General features: G+C 47.7%; 1 protein-coding gene across 4 annotated transcripts; it reads right to left on the bottom strand.

Moving 5' to 3' along the window:
• Positions 1-60: 60 nt before the first annotated feature.
• On the bottom strand, positions 61-19659 carry LOC119842313 (alpha-1B-glycoprotein-like). 4 transcript variants are annotated; one of them, XM_043495967.1, is made up of 7 exons: positions 19526-19659; positions 19384-19422; positions 15920-16213; positions 8787-9086; positions 6281-6610; positions 5762-5863; positions 61-310 (listed from the first exon to the last, which is right to left on the bottom strand). In XM_043495967.1, the coding sequence occupies exons 1-6, from the start codon at positions 19554-19556 to the stop codon at positions 5769-5771; spliced, it is 1089 nt and encodes a 362-aa protein (XP_043351902.1). In that variant the 5' UTR covers positions 19557-19659; the 3' UTR covers positions 61-310; positions 5762-5768. The 4 variants fall into 4 exon arrangements, with proteins under 4 accessions (XP_043351902.1, XP_038226203.1, XP_043351904.1 ...); XM_038370275.2 differs by lacking the exon at positions 61-310 and adding an exon at positions 3930-4004; XM_043495969.1 differs by lacking the exons at positions 61-310; positions 15920-16213 and adding an exon at positions 3930-4004.
• Between the last annotated feature and the right edge of the window lie 1743 nt (positions 19660-21402).

Genomic DNA, 21402 nt, shown 5'->3' with positions numbered 1-21402 from the left:
CTCATATGAAGGCTTGAAACTCACAATGCCCAGAATACAGAGCCAGAGATCAAAGCCGCAGCAGGTACAATGCCGATCAGTAGGTGACAGTTTCCTGGTGAACTGGAAATGTCGGATTCTTTCACTTCGGGAAAGAAGGTCTGGCCCCAGGTTAAGGGTCTGGCTGGGTGGGGAAGAGGGAACTCGCTGCTGGAGCTCCTCCTTGTGGCAGGGCCTGGCATAGCACCACTTTCACCAGATCCTCATGCCCTGGGGTGATTTCTCTTCCCACGTTGAGGCCCTTCAGCAGGGTCACTTTAAGGACTCTCCGCTATGGGGATAAACAGAGTTCAGTAAATTAAACTCAAATAAATGTAAGCAGAATCAGAATGAGCTCTACCCTGACATCTGGTGGTGAGCTGTGGAAAAGAACTTCAGGGGCTGATCTCGTTTGCATGGGCACACCCACCCTGTCTAACATGATGGACTGCCTGCCCAAATGGTCACTTTGGCTGTTGTGGGGTCCCCAGTGTCTTTGTTATTGGCAGAAGTAATAAGCGTTGCTATCTTGGTTATGTGAATCAAGGACAGTAGAACTATACTTGGCATTTTATGATGGAGGGACTCACCCTCAACTAAGCAGAACTCGCTAGGCAAGGGACATGGGTTCCAAAACCCACTGAAAGTGGGAGGGGGTAATGGTGTGTGCGTGGGCCTCTTCTGGGGACCCTAAATGGCTGTGGGGAGGAAAGCTGGAGAGAGGCTGGGCAGGAAGAAACCGGTGGGAAAGCAGCCCCAAGCAGTTGGACAGGCACAGACCTTGGCTTGCAGCAGATGGGGCCAGGTGCCCTGGGACGGAGGTGTGAAGACCCCTGATTAAAGGGGCTAAGCACACTCTGGAGCCTGCAGGGATGTGCTAATCACAGGGACCACAGATCCAACGTAAGGTCTCGGAGTTACTTTGGTTGGTCTTTCAGTTGCTGCCACTTGTTACCCCAAAAAGGGTGGACTTGAAGAGCGTGACCTGTCGAGGGACATCAGCAGGGGGTGCCAGAGCGAAAGGCAGCTGCTAAGCCCTGCCTAGCCATGTGAAGGTGCTCCCGCGGTGAGTCAACCCCTTCACCAGTCCCTTCACCAGAGAAGGTTTCTCAGGCGCCTCTTTGGGACAACGGGGGTGGCGTGTGGGTGGCTGCCCGGTTCTTCTTCAAAGGCCGAGCAGGGGCTGCGGATAATGGACAAAGCTGGCTGGCCAAGTGAGAGGGGCCAGGACTGTTCTGGCTTCAGTGATTAACAGATCTCAGTGATTAGCCACAAACGAGGTCACCTGCTGTTTGCGACAGAATGAGGAAGGAGTTCCCTGCAATACCCAAGTCCTGCCTCCCAGCCCAAACTGCTCTAACCACCAGACCCCACTCCCCTCCCTGAGCTGAGGAGAGAACCCAGAAGTCCTGACTCCCAGCCCCCACTGCCCTAACCACTAGACCCCACTGCCCTCTCAGAGCAGGGATACAACCCAGGAGTCCTGATTCCCAGCCCCCCAGTTCTAACCACTCAAGCAGCCTCTAAAGGAAAACAGAAATAAGCTGGCATCATGTTGATTTCTACCCAGAGCAGTGGCAGGGAAACCACAAACCAGCCAGGAACAAGGAGAGGTTAGTTGGGTAACAAAAGTGAAGGCACCTTGATGAGGGGTCCCATCTCTCGATCTGAGTGTAGCATCATGGAGTTCATCTAGTCTGACCTCCAGTATAGTGCAGGCCACTTCATTTCACCTTGACCTCCCTATCTTGAGCCCAAAGACTTTCGGACCTCAGGAGAGCAGGAGAGATTGACATGCCACTGATGCCCACAGCCCATTGTGGTCCCAGCAGGTGACCTGCACCCCTCATTCCAGAGGGAGGTGAAAACCCCCAAGGTCCCTGCCAAGCTAGCTTGGGGGGAGGAGGGAAATTCCTTCCCAACTCCAGCTCTGGTGACCCTGAGCTTGGGAACTAGACCCACCACAGCGTCTAGGAAGAGGATTCTCAGAGCACAGGTCCCACCCCCATCCCGTCTCCAGCTGTTGGGGAACTTGTGGGAGCATTTTCCTGAGTCTGACAGAGATCTGATAAAGTGTCACAGAGCCAGCCATTGTTAGAGGGTCTGGGAAACCCAGCAGCCACAGCTTGGGGCATCTGAGACCAATTTAGGTGACCAAGTACCTACTGGAGGTACTTGGACAAGCGGGTCTTGGCTCATCCAACTCGAAAGGCCAGCCACTGAACCTCACTAGCAAGTGACTAGGAGGGACCACAAATGAATAAGCCAGGACAGGAGTGAAGTCAGAGGCACCTAGCAGAGAACCCCCGGCAGTGCCCATCCCCCCACTCCTCAAATGTGTCCGTGGAGTCAGGGAACGCCACCCGGAGGAATTCTGCCTGGAAGTGTGATGGGGTAAGGAAGAGGAAAGAGGTGCCATAGCTACGAAGCAGCCCCTCCACTGAGCTTCCCTTCCAGGCTGGGAGGATGACTGGCTTGGCCAACGCCAGCAGGTTGACGAGAAGGCCTCGTGACTTTGTGGGGCCATGAGTGGAGTGTGCCAGGATGAAAAAGTGAGTGGGAGAAGACCAGAGTGGAGTGCAGACTTGCCCACCAGGCTTCCTATCCTCTCCAGGTTGCAACGGGACCTGCCATTTAGTGTTGGAGTGGGCCGTGAGGGCAAGAAAGTGGATGATACGAAGCATGAGCATGTACAGATGGGTGCAGAGTTCGGTTTGGAGATGGACTGGCTGGCTGGCATTCAGCCGACTCAGGTAGCATGTCAGGGGTGGCCAGGGAGGCTCATGGGGCAGGGGCCTTTTGCATCACAAAGCAGCAGGAGGTTCCACAGGTGCTGAGCACAGTTGCCAACGTTCACGCAGTAAATAAGCACCCTGACTTTCACAATAATCCAAAAATCAAAAAAAGAAAAGGAGTACTTGTGGCACCTTAGAGACTAACAAATTTATAAATGCATCCGATGAAGTGAGCTGTAGCTCACGAAAACTTATGCTCTAATAAATTTGTTAGTCTCTAAGATGCCACAAGTACTCCTTTTCTTTTTGCGAATACAGACTAACACGGCTGCTACTCTGAAACCAAAAATCAAGCTAATCCCATTTCAAAACAAGGCCAAAACAAGCCAATCCCTAAAAACCCCAACTCTCTATGTCACTAGATCCCACTGTGTGCAGTCTGGGACTGCAGTGGGCCCACTGTGCATCCCTGACTTTCTCTCCCCCCCTTGCCCCTGCTTGCCGGGAGCCGATCAAAAAACAGAAGCAACAAGCTACAACAAGCAACAAGCCCAGTTTCTGGGTTGGTTTTTTGTGTGTGCGGGTTTGACACGTCTGGTGCTGAGCTGCTGGTGATTCTGTGATGAGGAAAGGGAGGTGTCAACAGCAACAGGGCTTCTTGCCAGAGAGCAAAACAAAAACAGCTGCAGGTGATATGGTAAATGTGTTGCCCACATGAGAGGAGCCCATGCAGCCGTGCTGACAGGAGCTATTAAGAGATCACTATGAGCAGGTATAAACAAAGTTGCAAGCTGTTGGTGACAGAGCAAGGAAGGAGTCCCCCAAAACACTCAAGAGAATAACACTCCTTTCCCACAACCAGGGATAGAACCCAGGAGTCCTGGTTCCCAGCCCCCGTTGCTCTAATTACTAGACCCCATTCCGCTCCCAGAGCTTGGAACACAACCCAGGAGTCCTGGCTGCCAGCCCTGCCTGCTCTAACCCATTAGACCTCCTTTCTGTCACAGAACTGGAAACAGACCCTACGTGTCTTGACTCCCCGTTGCCCCTGCTCTAACCCCTAGGCATGCAGCCCCTGAAGAGCCCTTTCCCCCATGGAAGGACACAGTTGGGAGCATGGAGAATTCTTGGCCCTCGGCATTCACCAAATAAATGGACTGCATCGTGAAACGGAGAGACTGAAAATGGCTGGGAGCCTTTTATTGATCCAAAATCCCCTACCCGATTCTGCCTGGGAGCGTCCTGCAGACCCTGGGAACACAAATGCAAGAAGCAATGAGCATTCTTTAGCCCTCTCTGCCCCATCACCCAATGAGCTTCAGCTCCTGCTCTCCTGCCCCAGGGTTGGGATCTCGTAAACACCCCCCAGCTAAACAGGGTTGGCTAGATCCACACCCTGAGGCAAAAAAGTTGAAGAGAGAAGGACGTGGGAGGACTCACTAGGGGCACTCTACTCTTTGAGTCCGTTGAGGCCCCAATTCCCCCTGTGCAGCTCTAGGGGGCGCTGTGCTGCAGGGAGTGGTGTGGGGCCCTCAGTAGAGGTGCTGTCCTATTTGGAGTCAGTGCTGACTCCAGTGCCCCACTGCGGCACTAGTTGGCGCTGTGCTGCAGGGAGTGGGTGGGGTGCTCGGTACAGGTGCTGTCCCAGTTGAGTCCTTCCTGACTGTAATTCCCCCAGTGTGCTGCTGGGGGGCGCTTCACCTTGCAAAACCACCTTCACCACCTGTCACGGAGGGTGTGGGAGTCAGGGCCCGGCACCCCTCTTCCTGGGATTCACCGTGACTCAGCCAGCCAGTAAAACGGAAGGTTTATTGGATGACAGGAACACGGTCCCAAACAGAGCTTGTAGGTACAACCAGGACCCCTCAGTCAAGTCCTTCTGGGGGGCAGGGAACTTAGATCCCCAGCCTTGGGGTTCCCTGCGTTTCACCCGCCAGCCCAAAACTGAAAACAAACCCCCCTCCAGGCGTTTCTCTCCCCCTCTCCCCAGCTCCTCCTCCAGCCTTTGTCCAGTTTCCCAGGCAAAGGTGTCACCTGGCTTCAACCCCCTCCTGTCTCAGGTTACAGGCTCAGGTGTCTTCCCTCAAGTAAAATCACTTCCTGCTATCCCATCCCCAATGCCGATAGTCCCAGTAAAACCAGACGACATTCCCAGGTCAATCTGCCCCGCTCCCTTCTGCGTCACACCACCACTCATGGTCATTCTGGATCCCCTGGCATTTTTCATTCATAGCTTTCCTCTCCCGACAATTCCTCCTCCAGGTTCCAATGGATGTAAGAGTCTCCATGTCCCATCTCCTGCACAGTTGTTGCATGGTCTTGCTCCGATTCATAGATTAATAGATTCATAGATACTAAGGTCAGAAAGGACCATTATGATCATCTAGTCCGACATCCTGCACAGCGCAGACCACAAAATCTCACCCACCCACTCCTATGAAAAACCTCACCTATGTCTGAGCTATTGACGTCCTCAAATCGTGGTTTAAAGACTTCAAGGAGCAGAGAATCCTCCAGCAAGTCACCCATGCCCCACGCTACAGAGGAAGGCGAAAAACCTCCAGGGCCTCTTCCAATCTGCCCTGGAGGAAAATTCCTTCCCGATCCCCACATATGGTGATCAGCTAAACCCTGAGCATATGGGCAAGATTCACCTGCCAGATACCCAGGAAAGAATTTCCTTTAGTAACTCAGATCCCACCCCATCTAACATCTCACATTCCTGACCTTGGCTCTGCCCCTTGGCCTCTGACTCCAATACTGAGCCTCCAATTCCAGATGGCTGGTCTAGCCACTAGACAAAACTGCCCACGTCTCGGTCACTGGCACTAGGATTGTCTGCAGCTCAGAGGGTTAGTGATGTCTCACAGCTCGCAGCCTTCCCCTGTAAACCCATTGCTCTGAGCTGATATTCTGGAGGGATGGAGGGAGGGGGACTTTTGAGATCTCTAAAGGGTTATTTTCTTGGGAACAGTCCATGCATCAGAGCTGCCGCCTTAATCAGTTACCTGTGTGCTACAAGCAGCAGTGGGAGATGAGGAAGATGAGGCCATTGATGATGAAGAAGGAGCCACCCACCACCAGGAACCGGAGCAGGAAAACTTTGTCTGCTGCAGAGACAGTAGAGAAAAGAATTCCCCTGTGAAATGATGCAATGAATCGTGTATTTAGCTGTCTGCTGCCCCCCCACCCCCCCTTTCTTTCTGTGTGTGTGTGTGTGTGCGTGCAGGTATGTGCTGCCCCCTGGTGGAGGAAATGCAGCCAGCTGTCCGGATATGTGAGTCGCTCTGTGGTGTGGATGGCCGCACAGAATATACAAGTATTAACGCTGCTGCAGTGACAATAGGCTTCAGTTGTTATACAAGGGCAGGGGTCCGTGCTGTGGAATCAGTGGGTGCCGCCGGGTTCTGCCCCTGATATTGCACATTTCCCAGTACGCTCATGGTGTTTTCTGCTCTCCCTTTGCATTATGTGGCATGGGAGGGGAAGTCTTTATCTTGGTAGCTAGGAAGCAGGAGTTTCCTCACCTGTCACGGTGATGTTCACAGCCTGGCTTCTGGGAGACGGGACCCACTTCTGGCACACTTTCTCCTCATACCCACAGGTGAATCTCCCACTGCTGTTGGGACTGGCCCGTGGGATTCTGAGCACAGAGACATTCATAGAGCCAGTCCCTTGCCCCGTGGTGCTGATCTGAGACCATGTGTTCCCAGGGATGAACTCAGCTCCATCCCTGTAGAAGTGGAATCTTCTTTCACCGGTGTCCCTGGGGGCCGTGCAGGTGAGCAGCAGGGGGAGCCCTTCCTTAATCACTCCAGTCGGGGGATCCATGCTCAGTGATGGTTGGGAAGGAGGATCTGAGGGGAGCAGCAAAAGGAAGCGTTAGCAGAGGCAGGTCTCATGTGGCGTGGGACACCATGCTAGTGGAGGAGATTAAAGGGGTGAAATGGTTTTATTCAGAGGAACTTTGGGTTCTCTGGGACCCAAGACACTGGAAATAAATTGCAATCCCTTCCGAGTCACTGTCTTTCCATTGCCACCAGCATTGCCCAACTTCCTGGTGTCCGTGGAGGCCTTCATTGATGGGAAAGCATTGAGCGCATACATAAGTCCCACTTCCTGTGGCCAGGATGACTCTCAGTTGGAAGATCCTATTGGATTCTGCAGTGAGCTGGAGTAGCCAATTAAAGTGGCCATGTTAGACAGACCTATCTTTGGTACTATTGGAGACCATATTCCTAGACGTTGGACAGCATATAGATCAGCAATGTTGCTGGAAATTGGCAAGTCATGTTGTCACTTGGGTGCCAGTCTTGGGCTCTTTGGTTTTGGCCATTGACCCTTTTGTCAGCCATATTGTTGGCTGTTGGGTTGCCATGTTGGCTGTCGGGTTTCCATGATACTTTGATCATTGGCCATATTGAAAGGCCATGTTGGGCAGCCATATTGTTGGCTGTTTGGCAACCATGCTAGCAGTTGGGTTGCCATGTTGAGTGGCTTGGGTCTGCCCATTGGCCATATGGAGAGGCTGTTAGGTGGTCATATCGTCTATTTTGGGCCCAATTTGATATGGTGAGAGACTCACCAGAGAATGGAAGGAGTGGGGGGAAAAATCACAGATCAGGAAAGAATTTTTACCAAGTTCTGGACAGGAAAGAGGAGAAACTCTGGAAAGAGGCTAATGAGCAGAAACTAGTTCTGCGGGATCAATTTCACCCCAATAACATGATCTCACCCTCTAGTGCTGTCAAGGTTCCCTCGCCACTCTGAACTCTAGGGTACAGATGTGGGGGCCCGCATGAAAGACCCCCTTATTTCTACCAGCTTAGGTTAAAAACTCCCCAGGCACAAATTCTCCCTTCTACCTTGGGTTTAAGTAACTCTGCCACCACCAAGTGATTTAACAAAGAACCAGGGAAAAGGACCACTTGGAGTTCCTCTTCCCCCAGCAATCTCCCCAAGCCCTTACACCCCCTTTCCTGGGGAGGCTTGAGAATAATATCCTAACCTGTTGGTTACAAAATGATCAAAGACCCAAACCCCTGGGTCTTGGAACAATGGAAAAATCAGTCAGGTTCTTAAAAGAAGGATTTTATTTAAAGAAAAGGTAAAAGAATCACCTCTGTAAAATCAGGATGGTAAATACTTTACAGGGTAATCAGATTTAAAACACAGAGGATTCCCCTCTAGGCAAAACTTTAAAGTTACCAAAAAACGGGATAAACCCCGCTCTAGTAAAGGGAAAATTCACAAGCTGAAAACAAAAGGTAATCTAACGTGCCTTGCCTTATTTACTTACTCTTTTTGTAATATCAGAGACCTGTACAGGATAGTTTATAGTAGAAGGACTTTTTTTGACCTGATGCTTCTCTGCTTTCCCCAGAGAACACACCAACAAAACCTCCCCCCCCCCACCAGATTTGAAAGTATCTTCTTTCCCCATTGGTCCCTTTGGTCAGGTGCCAGCCAGGTTATTTGAGCTTCTGAACCCCTTACAGGTAAGGAGGAATTCTAGGCTACCCTGAGCTGTACGGTTATGACAAGTGCTATGGAGATAGGTTTACTCTGCTGGATGGGACATACCCCCAGCTTAGTAACATTCACTCCTACAGCTGGTCAGAAGAATTCCAACTAAACAGGTATTTCATTCAAATCTGCCAATTTGTCGCAATTGAAATGTTTCATGCAAACGGTTAGATTTCAATCAAGTTCAGATGGAACCCAGGCCGAGTTCCATCAGAAACTGCCTGGCTTCCTTCCAGCTTGCCCACCCAGCATGGGCTCCTAGCTTCTTGGTAAATAAGGAGAGGAGACCTTGGAAGATTTAGCTCCCAGGGATTCCAGGCTCACCCGGTGGATTGCCCTAGAGTCACGGCTCCATTCCCTTCAAGGGAGAACTTTGAAATTCTTGGCTTTTGTTCCAAATTGGAATGAAACCAGATTTTGAACAATGGAAATCCTCTGTGAAATGGGATCAGCTTTCCCCACCCATCCTCCAGCTCCATCGAAGAGCAGCATGAATGGGGGACTCACCCAGCACTGAAACAGAGACTGGTTGGCTTCCCACCGACAGTATCTCTTGCCCAGACTCTGCTCTCCAGTATTTGCATGTATATGGTCCAGCATCAGCCATGTGAAGTGCAAGGAAGACCAGTTTGGCTCCCCCACTTGGGTCAGGGGCATAGGTGGAGGTCTCCCCATTTCTTTCATTGTAGAATCTGTATCCTGTCACCTTCCCGACTTTGGGATCTATGCAGCTGAGCATCACCGGTTCCCCCAGAAGGTACTCAAGGCAGGGGGGGTCCAGAGAAAGTGACGGTGGTGGTGGTCGTTCTGCAATAGGAGCAGAAGGTTTAGTGAAAAGAGAGTGACTCAAAGTGATTCCCGATACACTGGTACAAACAACCCCACATTTTGGTTCCCAACCCCTAGCCAGTGAACTATCCTCTAAGAAATAAGTTTTGTGATAACTCAACAGGAGCTGATTCCTCACCAAGGGACGTATCTCAAGAGAAGGAGCGATGGGAGGAGCATGAAGTTGTCTCTGAAAAATGTTCATCCCCAGTTCCTATGACCAGAGCACTCTCTGTCTGGCATGCATCCCATGCAGGGAGCTGTAGCCCATGGAAGCTTCTGCTCAAATAAATGTTTCAGAGTAGCAGCCGTGTTAGTCTGTATTCACAAAAAGAAAAGGAGTACTTGTGGCACCTTAGAGACTAACATTATTATTATGCTCTAATAAATTTGTTAGTCTCTAAGGTGCCACCGGTACTCCTTTTCTTTTTGCTCAAATAAATGTGTTAGTCTCTAAGGGGCCACAAGTCCTCCTGTTCTTTCTGCGGATACAGACAAACACGGCTGCTCCTCTGAAGTCTGGAGATACAGTTAGTTAACAGATAAAACACCACTAGATGGCACTCAAGAGTACATAGCATGGTTCTTAGTAGAACATTTTCCACTGAATGGATTTTTTTTCCATTGGAAAATGGGGTTGTTGTTTTTTTATTTAAATGGGAAAGAAAATAATTTCCAATGATGTATTTTTCATTTTCTGAAATTATTTCATAGTAAGAGAAAAACTGGAAATCAAACCTGAGAGTTTTCCCCTCACAAAATGAAAAAAATTCAGGATTAAAACATCCAACATTTTGGAAATGTTTGTTTCAAAACCATTGAGTTTTCCTCCACATTTTCTTAACTCACCACTTCATTACCATTTTCCATTTATAATTATGGAGACAGAATCATAGAATCATAGACCTCGAGAGGTCACCTAGTCCAGTCCCCTGCACTCATGGCAGGACGAAGTATTATTGAGACCATTCCTGACAGGTGTTTTTCTAACCTGCTCTTAAAAACCTCCCATGATTGAAATTCCACCACCTCCCTAGGCAATTTATTCCAGTTATTAACCACTCTGACAGGTATGATTTTTGTCTTATTGTCCATCCTAAACCTCCCTTGCTGCAATTTAAGCCCATTGCTTCTTATCCTGTCCTCAGAGGTTAAGAAAACCATTTTTTTCTCCCGCATCCTTGTAACAACCTTTTATATATTTGAAAACTGTCCCCTCTCAATCTTCTCTTTTCCAGTCTAAACAAACCCAATTTTTTCAATTTTCCCTCATAGTTCATGTTTTCTAGACTTTTAATCATTTAGTTGCTCTTCTTGGACTCTCTCCAATTTGTTCATATCCGTCCTGAAATGTGGCACCCAGAACTGGACACAGTACTTCAGTTGAGGCCTAATCAGTGCAGAGTAGAGTGGAAGAATTACTTCTCGTGTCTTGCTTACAACACTCCTGCTAATTCATCCAAGAATGATGTCTGCCTTTTTTGCAACAGCATTGCACTGTTGACTCATATTTAGCTTGTGGTCCACTATGACCCCGAGATCCCTTTCGCCAATACTCCTTCCTAGGAAGTCATTTCCCATTTTGTGTGTGTACAGCTGATTGTTCCTTCCTAAGTGGAGTACTTTGCATTTGTCCTTACTGAATTTTGTCCTATTTACTTCAGACAATTTCTCCAGTTTGTCCAGATCATTTTGAATTTTAATCCTATCCTCCAAAGCACTTGCAACCCCTCCCAGCTTGATATCGTCCACAAACTTTAGTAGGGTACCCTCTCTGACTGGTCTGTAATTCCCTGGGTTGTCCTTATTCCCCCTTTTATAGATGGGCACTATATTTGCCTTTTTCCAGTCTTCTGGAATCTCTCCCATTTTCCATGACTTTTCAAAGATAATCACTAATGGCTCAGATATCTCCTCAGTCAGCTCCTTGAGTATTCTAGGATGTATTTCATCAGGCTCTTGTTACTTGAAGACATCTAACTTGTCTAAGTAATTTTTTATTTGTTCTTTCTCTATTTTAACCTCTTTTGATCCTACCTCATTTTCACTGGCATTCACTACATTAGACGTCCAACCACCACCAACCTTCTTGAGGAAAACTGAAATAAAGAAGTCATTAAGCACCTCTGCCATTTCCACATTTATTGTTTTTCTCCCCTCATTGAGTAATGGCCTACCCTATCCTTAGTCTTCTTCTTGCTTCTAATGTATTTGTAGAATGTTTTCTTGTTACCCTTTCTGTCTCTAGCAGGTTTGATCTCGTTTTGTGCCTTGATCTTTCTAATTTTGTCCCTATACACTTGTCTTATTTGTTTATATTCATCCTTTGTAATTTGACCTTATTTCCACTTTTTGTAGGACATTTTAAAAAATTTTTTAGATCACTGAAGATCTGATTAAGCCAGGGGGGTCTCTGGCCAGACTTCCTGTCTTTCCTACACAGTGGGATAGTTTGCTCTTGTGCCCTTAATAATGTCTCTTTGAAAAGCTGCAAACTGTCTTCAATTGTTTTTCCCCTTAGACTTGCTTCCCATGGATCCTACCTACTAACTCCCCAGAGTTTGCTAAAGTCTGCCTTCTTGAAACCCATTGTCTTTATTTTGCTGTTCTCCCTCCTACCATTCCTTAGAATCATTAACTCTATCAATCATGGTCACTTTCACCCAAGCTGCCTTCCACTTTCAAATTCTCAACCAGTTCCTCCCTGTCAAAATCAAATTTAGAACAGCCCCTCCCCTCATAGCTTTCTTCACCTTCTGAAATAAAAACTTGTCACCAGTTCATTCCAATAATTTACTTGATAATCTGTGCTCTGCTGTGTTATTTTCCCAACAGATGTCTGAGTAGTTGAAGCCCCCATCACCACCAAGTCCTGTACTTTGGATTATTTTGTTAGTTGTTTAAAGAAAGCCTCATCCACCTCTTCTTTCTGGTTAGGTGGTCTGTATTAGACCCCTACCATGACATTACCCTTGTTTTTTACCCCTTTTATCCTTACCCAGAGACTTTCAACAAGTCTGTCTCCTATTTCCAGCTCAACCTCAGTCTAAGTGTGTACATTTTTAATATATAAGGCAACACCTCTTCCCTTTTTTCCCTGCCTGTCCTTCCTGAGCAAGCTGTACCCATCTATACCAATGTTCCAGTCATGTGTATTATCCCACCAAGTCTCTGTGATGCCAACAATGTTATAGTTGTGTTTATTTACTAGCATTTTGAATTCATCCCGCTTCCTTCCCATACTTTTCGCATTAGTATACAGACATCTAAGATACTAAATTGATTCTCCCCCCAGTTCTGTCTTGTCTCTCCTTTATCCCTGCTATAACAGCCCATGCTTCTGCCTAAATCTGAACCTTTTCCCAGGTCTCCTTGTTCTTGACTTACCTGTGGGTTGTGGTCACCTGCCTCCTTCAAACCTAATTTAAAGCCCTCCTCACTAGGTTAGCCAGTCTATATCCAAATATGCTTATCCCCTTCCTCGATAGGTGGACCCCATCTCTGTGACACCATTCTCACAGCCAGGCATTCACCTCCAGAATGCGTCTGTCTCTACCTCGCAGTATCATTAGTGCCCACATGGATGAGTAGCATGGAGTAGTAGTCAGAGGGCCAGATGATCCTCGACAGTCCCTCTGTAACATCTCGGATACAGCCCCTGGCAGGCAGCATACCTCTCAGGATGCCATGTCAGGGTGACAGATGGATACCTCCGTCCCCCTCAAAAGAGAGTCACCGACCACCAGTGCCCTACGTTTCCTCCTAGGAGTGGTGGCTGAGATTCTCCCAGCCTTGGGGGTACATAGTTTCTCCTCCTCCATCTTTGGGGGTGATTCCTCATCGCTCGTTGCCAGGGCAGCATATCAGTTTTCCATCACCACGGTGGGTGGGTGCGGAGTAGGGGTGGAGCACTGCCTGCTGCCAGAAGTAACCAGCAGCCAGTGTCCTCCCTGTGACAGAGTCAAAGCCTCCTCCCCCAGTGGTGTGACAGCAGTCCTAAGTAGCTGGATAGCTTCCTCAGCCTTGGCTGTCTCCATATGAATACTCTCGAGGAATTCCTCATGGGCACGGATGCTCCTCAGCCTAGCCACCTCCTCCTGTAGCTCATTCACCTGCTTCCTGAGAGATTCCACCAGCAGGCACCTCTCACACTGGATGCTCCCCCCAGCCTGGGTTTCTGTGAGAGGGAAATGCCTGCCTCAGTCTCTGCAAGTCCACACCAGGATCTGCGTAGAGGCATCTATGGTCAAGTTGTTTGTCTGAATACAGGCACAGGTGGAGGAGACAGAAGCAGTGTTGGCAGTGGCGATGCGGCTCTTCCTAACAATAGTGATTATATTACAACTCTCTCCTACAAACTCCCTCTCAAACTCCCCTGTCCGCTAGCTCACATTGGTCGCTTAGCCTCCGGCTTTTAAGGCCTTCTCTCCTAGGTCAGCCCTACCCCCTCATTAGTCATACAGGGGGAGGGTGATCACCAGGTTGGTTGAGGCTGATCAAACATGATCAAGGATGATCCAGGGAACAAAGGCTCAAACAGTCCCCAATCCCACCTGACCCAGTAACTGAAATAACTGAAATAACCTGAAAGAGAAAGAAACACACAACCAGTCAAACAACCTCACTCACCTCAAGGTTAGTACTTGCACCTTGTTCATTCAGCTGGGGGATCTCCTCCCCTTCTCAAACTGCCCTGTTTGTGGTCGCCTGTTTGCTAGCTGAGATGGTGGGTTAGGTAATATAGTTTATTGGACCAATTTTCTGTTAGTGGAAGAGACAAAGAAGAGCTCTGTGTAGCTTGAAAGCTTGTCTCTTTCACCAACAGAAGTTGATCCAAGAAACAATATTACTTCACCCACCTTGTCTCTCCAATATCCTGGGACCAACACTGCTCCAACAACACTGCGTACAACTATTGAAATGAAACATTTCACAGAATCCTCTAAATGTTGGGCTGGAAGGAACTTTGAGAAGTCATCACATCCAACCTCCTGCACTGAGGCAGGACCAAGTAAACGTAAACTATCCCAGTTGGATGGTTGTCCATCCTGCCCTGCAAAACCTCCAGTGATGGGGATTCCACACGTGTCCCTGGAAGCCGATTCCAGAGTTTAGCTCCGCTTAGAGTTAGAAAGTTTTTCCTCCTATTTAACCTTAATCTCCCTTGCTGCAGATTAAGTCTGTTACTTCTTGTCCTACCTTCACTGGACGTGGAGAACCATTGATCCCCATCTTCTTTAGCACATCCCATAACATATCTACAGACTGTTCTCTGGTTTGCAGATTCCAGCCCGTTCCATACAGTCCTCTTTCCTGAAGACTAAACACGCCCAGTTTTTTAAAACCTTTCCTCTTAGGTCTGATTTTTCTAAACCTTTCATCATTTTTGTTGCTCTCTTCTGGACTCTTTCCAATTTGTCTGCAACCATCCTAAAGTGTGGCCCCTAGAACTGGAGCAGTACTCCAGTTGAGGCCTCACCAGTGCCGAGCAGACCAGGACAATGACCTCCCGTGTCTTACATACGACCCTCCTTCAATGATATTTGCCCACCCCACAATGAGATATGGCTTTTTCTCAACTGCATTACACTCCTGACTCATCTTCAATGCATGATCCACTATATCCCCCAGATCCTTTTCAGCTGTACTACCATCTAGCCAGTTATTCCCCATTCTGCAGTTGTGCATTTGATTTTTCCCCCTTCCTAATGACTATCTAAATGTAGCACTTGTCTTTATCAAATTTCATCTTGTGGATTTCAGGTCAATTCTCCAGTTTCTCAAGGTCCTTTTTAAATCTAACTTCATCAACCTACAATAAAATTCTGTCTGCTTTCTCTTGAAACTTCTTGAGATTGGGACATTCCCACAGGGTATTTTGATTTCGACAAAGCCAGATACTTCAGTAAAAACAGCTCTGGTTGAAACTTTCCAGCCAGCCCTGTGAATAGCTTAGTCTTGTACATAGGAACATAAAAACTGCCATAATGGGTTAGACCAAAGGTCCATCTAGCCCAGTATCCTGTCTTCCGACAGTGGACAATGCCAGGTGTCCCGGGGGAATGAACAGAACAGGTAATCATCAAGTGATTGCCCATTCCCAGCTTCTGGCAAACAGAGGCTAGGGATACCATCCCAGCCCATCCTGGCTAATAGCCATTCATGGACCTATCCTCCATGAATTATGTAGTTCTCTTTGAACCCTGTTATAGTCTTGGTTTTCACAACATCCTTTCGCAAAGAGTTTGACAGGTTGACTGCGCATTGTGTGAAAAAATACTTCCCTTTTTTTGTTTTAAACCTGCTGCCTATTCATTTCATTTGGTGACCCCTAGTTCTTGTGTTATGAGAAGGAGTAAATAACTCTCCCTTATTCGCTTTCTCCGCACCAGTCATGATTTTAGAGACCTCAATCGTATCCCCCCTTAGTTGTCTCTTTTCCAAGCTGAAAAGTCCCAGTGTTATTAATCGCTCCTCATATGGAAGCTGCTTCATACCCCTAATCATCATCTTTTAACATCTGCTCACTGAAATCTCTCCTTCCCCCCATTCATAGACTCATTATAAGGTCAGAAGGGACCATCTGTGATCATTTACCCTGACCTCCTGTTGTATAACGCAGACCAGAGAGTCCCACCCAATCATTCGTCCATTGAGCCCATATCTTGTGGTTGAGGTAGAGCACAAAATACTCTTCCAAGCTGCAGTGAGAACTGAAATGCTAACACCTAGTCTATAAGAGTGAGGCTCTAACTGCTGAACGATGGAGCCATTGTAGCCGGAAAACTCTCCATCTGATAACATGGACTCACCGTAGACGTTTATGGTGATAGGATCACTCAGTTTGGATGCAATCTTCTGCCCAGGTGTCCAGTATCTACAGCGGTAGGACCCGGAGTCATGCACGTTTAGACGAGGCAGATTGTAGGTATGGGGAAGCTGACTTTGGGTCTCTGCAGAGTCCACTTCAGCTCCATCCCTTAGAAATTGGAATTGCATGGCCTGGTGCCCTTTGGGTGTTAAGCATGTGAAGGTAACAGAATTGCCAATACAGTAGGTGGAATATTCTGGGCTCACAGTCAGCAAGGGCTTCAGGGAAGCTTCATCTAGAAGCAGAAAGTGGTTTAATAATAATATTTCCTAGCATTTTTCATCAATCAGTCTCAAGCACGAGGTCTGTTTTATTATCCCCATTTTACAGATGGGGAAACCGAGGCACAGGGTAGGGAAATGACTTGTCCTAGGTCATGCAGCTGGCCAGGACAGCTCTAGGCCACAATACGCACAAATGAGTAAAAACTGCAGCAAGCGTAGTGTGTTAGAGGTTAGATGCCCCCGCCCCCACCCCTACCACCGTGCCATCCCAAACTTGAAGTCTATGGAGTCATCCCAGCCCACTTCCTAACATGCCCAGGAACTGAACTTTTTCAGCTGACCTGAGGGCACATTCTCATAGCAACAGAGGGATTGCCACCTGGATCAGATTCCAGGTACCCCAAACGGAGTATCTGGTCTCAGTCACTTTGCAGATGTTCCAGGAGAAGCTGCATGGGACCTTGAGGATGTGGAATAATCTCTTCTCCTGATCTCCAAGAGTTACTGATTGTCCTAAGCCCTGAAGCATGAAGTTTAATATCCCTTCCAGTGTTTTTTGTTAGCATTATTCTAACTCTGGCTATTCTTCTTAAACATATAATCCCCTCTTTGCATCTTGCTAAACTTGTGTCCTCAACCATGTCTTGTGGCAATGAGTTCCAAAGCCCAATGATGTGCTGGGCAGAAAGAAATATTTCTTTTGGCTGGTTCTGAATTGGCTGCTTTTCAGTGGCACTCTTTTTATTGCATTATGAGTGGAGCTGTTTGAAAACCGAATTTTTTTTTGTTCAAAAAGTCAAAAGAAAAAATATGGTTTGCATTGGACTGAACATTTCTGACATTTCTGGTGCACTGAAAAGTAACAACACCAAAAAATCATTTAGCACTGAAGGAACCGTTTAATTCAGACAAAATCAATATGTCTTGCTTTAACTTTGAGTATCTTTACACATTTCTGACATTTTTTAAAAAATAGCATGGAAGGAAATTTGAAAGGAAACAGTCTTTCATTTAGAAAATATCAAAACTCTCCATTTTCATTTCATTTCCCTAAATGAAAAATGGCATGAAATTTACACAGAGGTGTGAAATGTTTTGGTATTACCAAATCTGCATTTCTGGATGGAACAATGTTGTTTGTGGCAAATTTTTTCCCAGCCCGAGTTGTTATAGAATTGCAGGACTGGAAGGGACCTCAAAAGATCTTCTAATCCAGTCCCCTGCACTCAAGACAGGACTAAATATCCGATAGACTTATGAGATAGGCAGAACAGTAGCTCCCAGCTAAAGAGAAAATTCCAGTCTCCTTCTCAAATATACAGCTGTCTCCAAAGGCTTAGGAAAATTAAGTCAATGGAACCGTGAGGGTGTACTGAGCAACGGCTGGAACAGGGAACATGCAAAAGCTGTGGGGTCATTGTGAGTAACCTTTTAAACCATGAGCTCCCCCGGCGACTCCGTGGCCAAAAGGGCTAATGTGATCTTTGGAGGAATAAATGGGACTCTTGGATGGGACTAGAGAGGTTAGTTAGCTCCTGTAGTTGAGACTGGGGTGACCGCTGCTGGAATCCTGCATCCAATTCTGGCGTCCCCATTTCAGGAAGGATGGTGATAAAGTGGAGAGGGGTCAGAGAAGAGCTACGAGAATGATTAAAGGATTAGAATGAGAGAAGCAATAAGCTCAATCTATTTAGTTTACCAAAGATCAGGACAATGGATGAGGTGATAACAGACATCAGGACCTACAGGGGGACCAAAAATGTGAGGACTAAGATTTAAGAAGATCTAATGACATTAACCCTTAGAAACCCATACGCTCTCATAATTCACATAAAGGTCCCTCCGCACTTTGAACCTTGCTAACTCTTGGCCTTTGCAACATCCTGTGGCCAGGAGATCTGCAGTCTAACCATAAAAACCATAACCATAAAACCAGAGTTTTATGTGTGTGTGTTTAAGGGGGAAAGGCCCTGCCCCACTCCTGCAGTCTATGTCTCTTAGGGCAGGGCCCGGCTAAGGAAGGAGTTCCTGTCTTACTGTGCATTGTACCAGATTTGTCATTACTAGTCCTGGCCATGACTAGGAAAAATGAGGAAGCTGAATAGCGAGTGCAATGCACAAATGAGCTTTCCTCCACGACTGCAGACTGGGGGCGGGTGGGAGCGGAGTCTATTTATAAACCATTTAAAACATTTCCTCTGTAGGCCATGCTAGCAGCCCCTGAGGAACAGATTGTCTCCTTCCAAGACAGGCTTCAGCTGGGTGAGCTCTCCGTACGCCATCCTGCTAACATGCAGAGAACCCCAAATATCGAGCAATTACGTGACTCACTCTTCAGCCGTTGAGCATGATTGCGTGGAGGGAAATTACAACTACTTATTGCATGGGTAGGTGGGTGAGTGTTCGGGGGCAAGACAGTTTTCCCAGCATGTGAGAAATAGTGACACTTTGAAATTTTTGCCCAAATTATGAAGAAAATTCAAAATCGCCCATAAATGTGTGAATCTAAAATCTGAGCAACAATCCAGCTGGAGGTCAATTGAAATGATTGTTTTGAGAGGCCTGCATTTGGTTCTCCAACTCTTTCATAGTGGGAATTTCCTAAGGTTTCCAAAAAAAAAAAGTTTGCCTCAGAAAAATGAAAGTTTCTGGTTCAACAATGCCAAATCTTGTTTAACCATTTTTTTCCCCACAAAACTCTTGTTTTCAATGAAGTGGCATTTCTCAATGAAAAACCAAACAAAATGTCTTGCGTGTGGACAAAGTGGATAGTTGGCTTCCACAGAAGACACTTTGGAAGGGGAGTAGGCAAGTGAGCCTGTGGAAGTCATTGCCACCAGAAGGGTTGAGGTAAAGGACTTAAGAGGATTTGAAGAGGCCTGGGATGTTTATCTGACTGCCACAAGCTATCAGAATTTATGCCAATGCAAATGTTGCCAGGGGTATGAAACCTCAAGCTTCAAGCCTTAACCCAATCTCTACCCACTAAGGATCCAGGTGAGAGATTCGAGCGACTGTCAGATTACCCCTTGCTTTTGGGCACTGGCCGCTGTCAGAGACAGGCCAGGGGAGTCAACAGACCTTGGTTCCTACGCTTCTATGGGGCCCCTTGAGCCATCCACAGGGTGGACATGGGCTGGGGGTAGAAAACCCCTCCTCTCCCTCTAGAAAAGAGCATTACCTGCGAGGGACACTGGCCGGGGAAGGATCTGGAGACAGGCTGAAAGAGAGAAGAGAGGGGATGAGGGCTCCAGCTGTGGGACTGAGGGATGGAATGAGCTCAGGACAGACAGGTGGGGTGAGGGCTGAGGGAGGCCACTTACCCAGCACGGGCAGAAGGAGAGTTAGCGCCATGCAGAGCTGGTGGCTCGGGGGCTAGGAGCTGGGTTCTCAGTTCTGCCACCGGTGCCGTCTCCACTCTGCAAATTAGAGACTCATCCCCTCTGCACATCCTCTGTGGCAGGAAATGCCAATGCCAAGTCAAGCCGGCAGTTTCCCCTCAGAAATGTCAAAACCCCAGGCAGGCCAGCTGGGGATGATGCACCATCTCCGATGATGCCTTGCAGTGAAGCAATGGTCTCTTCTGGTCTTAGAGGCTGGAACTGGCTTTGATCCCCCTGCCGACCGGACCTGGTGCACCCTAATCTCCTTCCACACACACCATATTCAGTCAGGATCCATCAAGGTGGGGCTGGATTAGAAAAAGGAACAGATCCCATATCTCATTCCCTGAGCCAGTCCAGTCTCCCTGCCCCTGGGGCTGGATCAGAGTTGGTGCCCCCTAGAGGGGAAAGCCCCCATTTCCCATTCCTCACCCCTTAAGCCAGCCAGTCCCCCAGCCTGGGGTTGTATCAGAGCCGGTGCCCCTAGAGGGAAAAGGCCCTGTGACCCATTCCCTACACCCCCATGCCATCTACTCCCCCCGAGTTGGGGTCCCAGTTTCCCATGCTCTAACCAGTAGAACACACTCCCTTCTCAAAGCCATGGCAGTTTATTGATTTAAACACCTGACCCTTTGAAGCTTAAGTATAAATCAACCCTAGAACAGTTTTGGCAGAGTTCAGATGCCTTCCAAAGCTGCTGGTTATTTTGTTAGGAGTTATAGCTGTAATAGTCTTGTTTTTCACATAGACGTGTTCCACCCTATTTGGACCTGCTGCTTTGCTCCTGGGCTCAAAATGAGGTCATGTGGCAAGAAGTCCCACAGGCTAATGCTGCATTGTGGGTTTTTTTAATGTGACTATTTCTGTGTATTGGTGCAGACTCAGCCGGGAGGCAAGTCTGAGGCTGGCAAGTGTCGAAGTGCCTGTCTGCGTGAGGAGAGGAAGGATGTGTTTTTGTTTAAGGGATTGGAGTTGGGATCTGGTGACCTGGGTTCGTTTGCTTCTCTGCCATAGACTTCCAGAGTGACCGTGGGAAAAGCTAGTGTTGTCAAAGTATCTAAATCCTAAGTGCCTAAATCCCCCCTGGAATCCAGTGGGAGTTGGGTGCTTAGCTTCTTTATGCTCCTGTTACTCCCTGTGATTCAGTTTTCCCATTTGTCAACTGCTCTCTAGCTCACGAGAGAAGGTAAGGGAGGGGACTTGATCTCAGTTTGTAAGTACCTAGTGTAACAATGCTGGTTCTGGTGGGACCCAACTGCGAGTGCCAATTCAGGACAAATTGCTCAAAGCAGGGCAGTTACAGCCCAAGGCTGGGGTTTCTATGCACACCAAGACAAACCAAACCAGCCAGTCAGAGAGGACTTTGGTTTTACCCCACTGGCTAACCACAAGTCACACAATCAATTCCCTTAGACACTCCAGTTTCCCAGTATCACCATCAGTGCCACTCGTTATGGGGACAAATGGTTATGAAAACCAATACCCCAGTAAATGAAAAAAAGGTTCTCTCGATCCCAAAGGACCAAGCCACAGACCCAGGTCTATATACAAATCAGATCTTACCCACAAGTCACGCTGCTGCCCATCCTTTAGAATCTAAAATCTAAAGGTTTATTCATAAAAGGAAAAAGATACAGATGAGAGCTAGAATTGGTTACATGGAATCAGTTACATACAGTAATGGCAAAGTTCTTGGTTCAGGCTTGTAGCGGTGATGGAATAAACTGCAGGTTCAAATCAAGTCTCTGGAGCACATCCTCAGCTGGGATGGGTCTTTCAGTCCTTCGTTCAGAGTTCAGTGTAGCCAAGTCCCTCCA

This window comes from Dermochelys coriacea, chromosome 13 (assembly GCF_009764565.3).
Source record: "Dermochelys coriacea isolate rDerCor1 chromosome 13, rDerCor1.pri.v4, whole genome shotgun sequence".
Taxonomy (NCBI): Eukaryota; Metazoa; Chordata; order Testudines; family Dermochelyidae; genus Dermochelys; species Dermochelys coriacea.
The sequence above is the reverse complement of the archived record's forward strand: the minus strand, read 5'-3'. Positions and strand labels throughout refer to the sequence as shown.

What these genes read in the sequence shown, in the direction of transcription:
- LOC119842313 (XM_043495967.1), bottom strand. Translation starts at nt 19,556, where the DNA reads ATGGCGCTAACTCTCCTTCTGCCCGTGCTGG. An exon ending in AGTCTCTGTTTCAGTGCTGG is followed by an intron (nt 6,611 to 8,786) that starts GTGAGTCCCCCA and finishes TGCTCCCCTCAG; the next exon opens with ATCCTCCTTCCCAACCATCA. An exon ending in TGTGAACATCACCGTGACAG is followed by an intron (nt 5,864 to 6,280) that starts GTGAGGAAACTC and finishes CTGTCTCTGCAG; the next exon opens with CAGACAAAGTTTTCCTGCTC.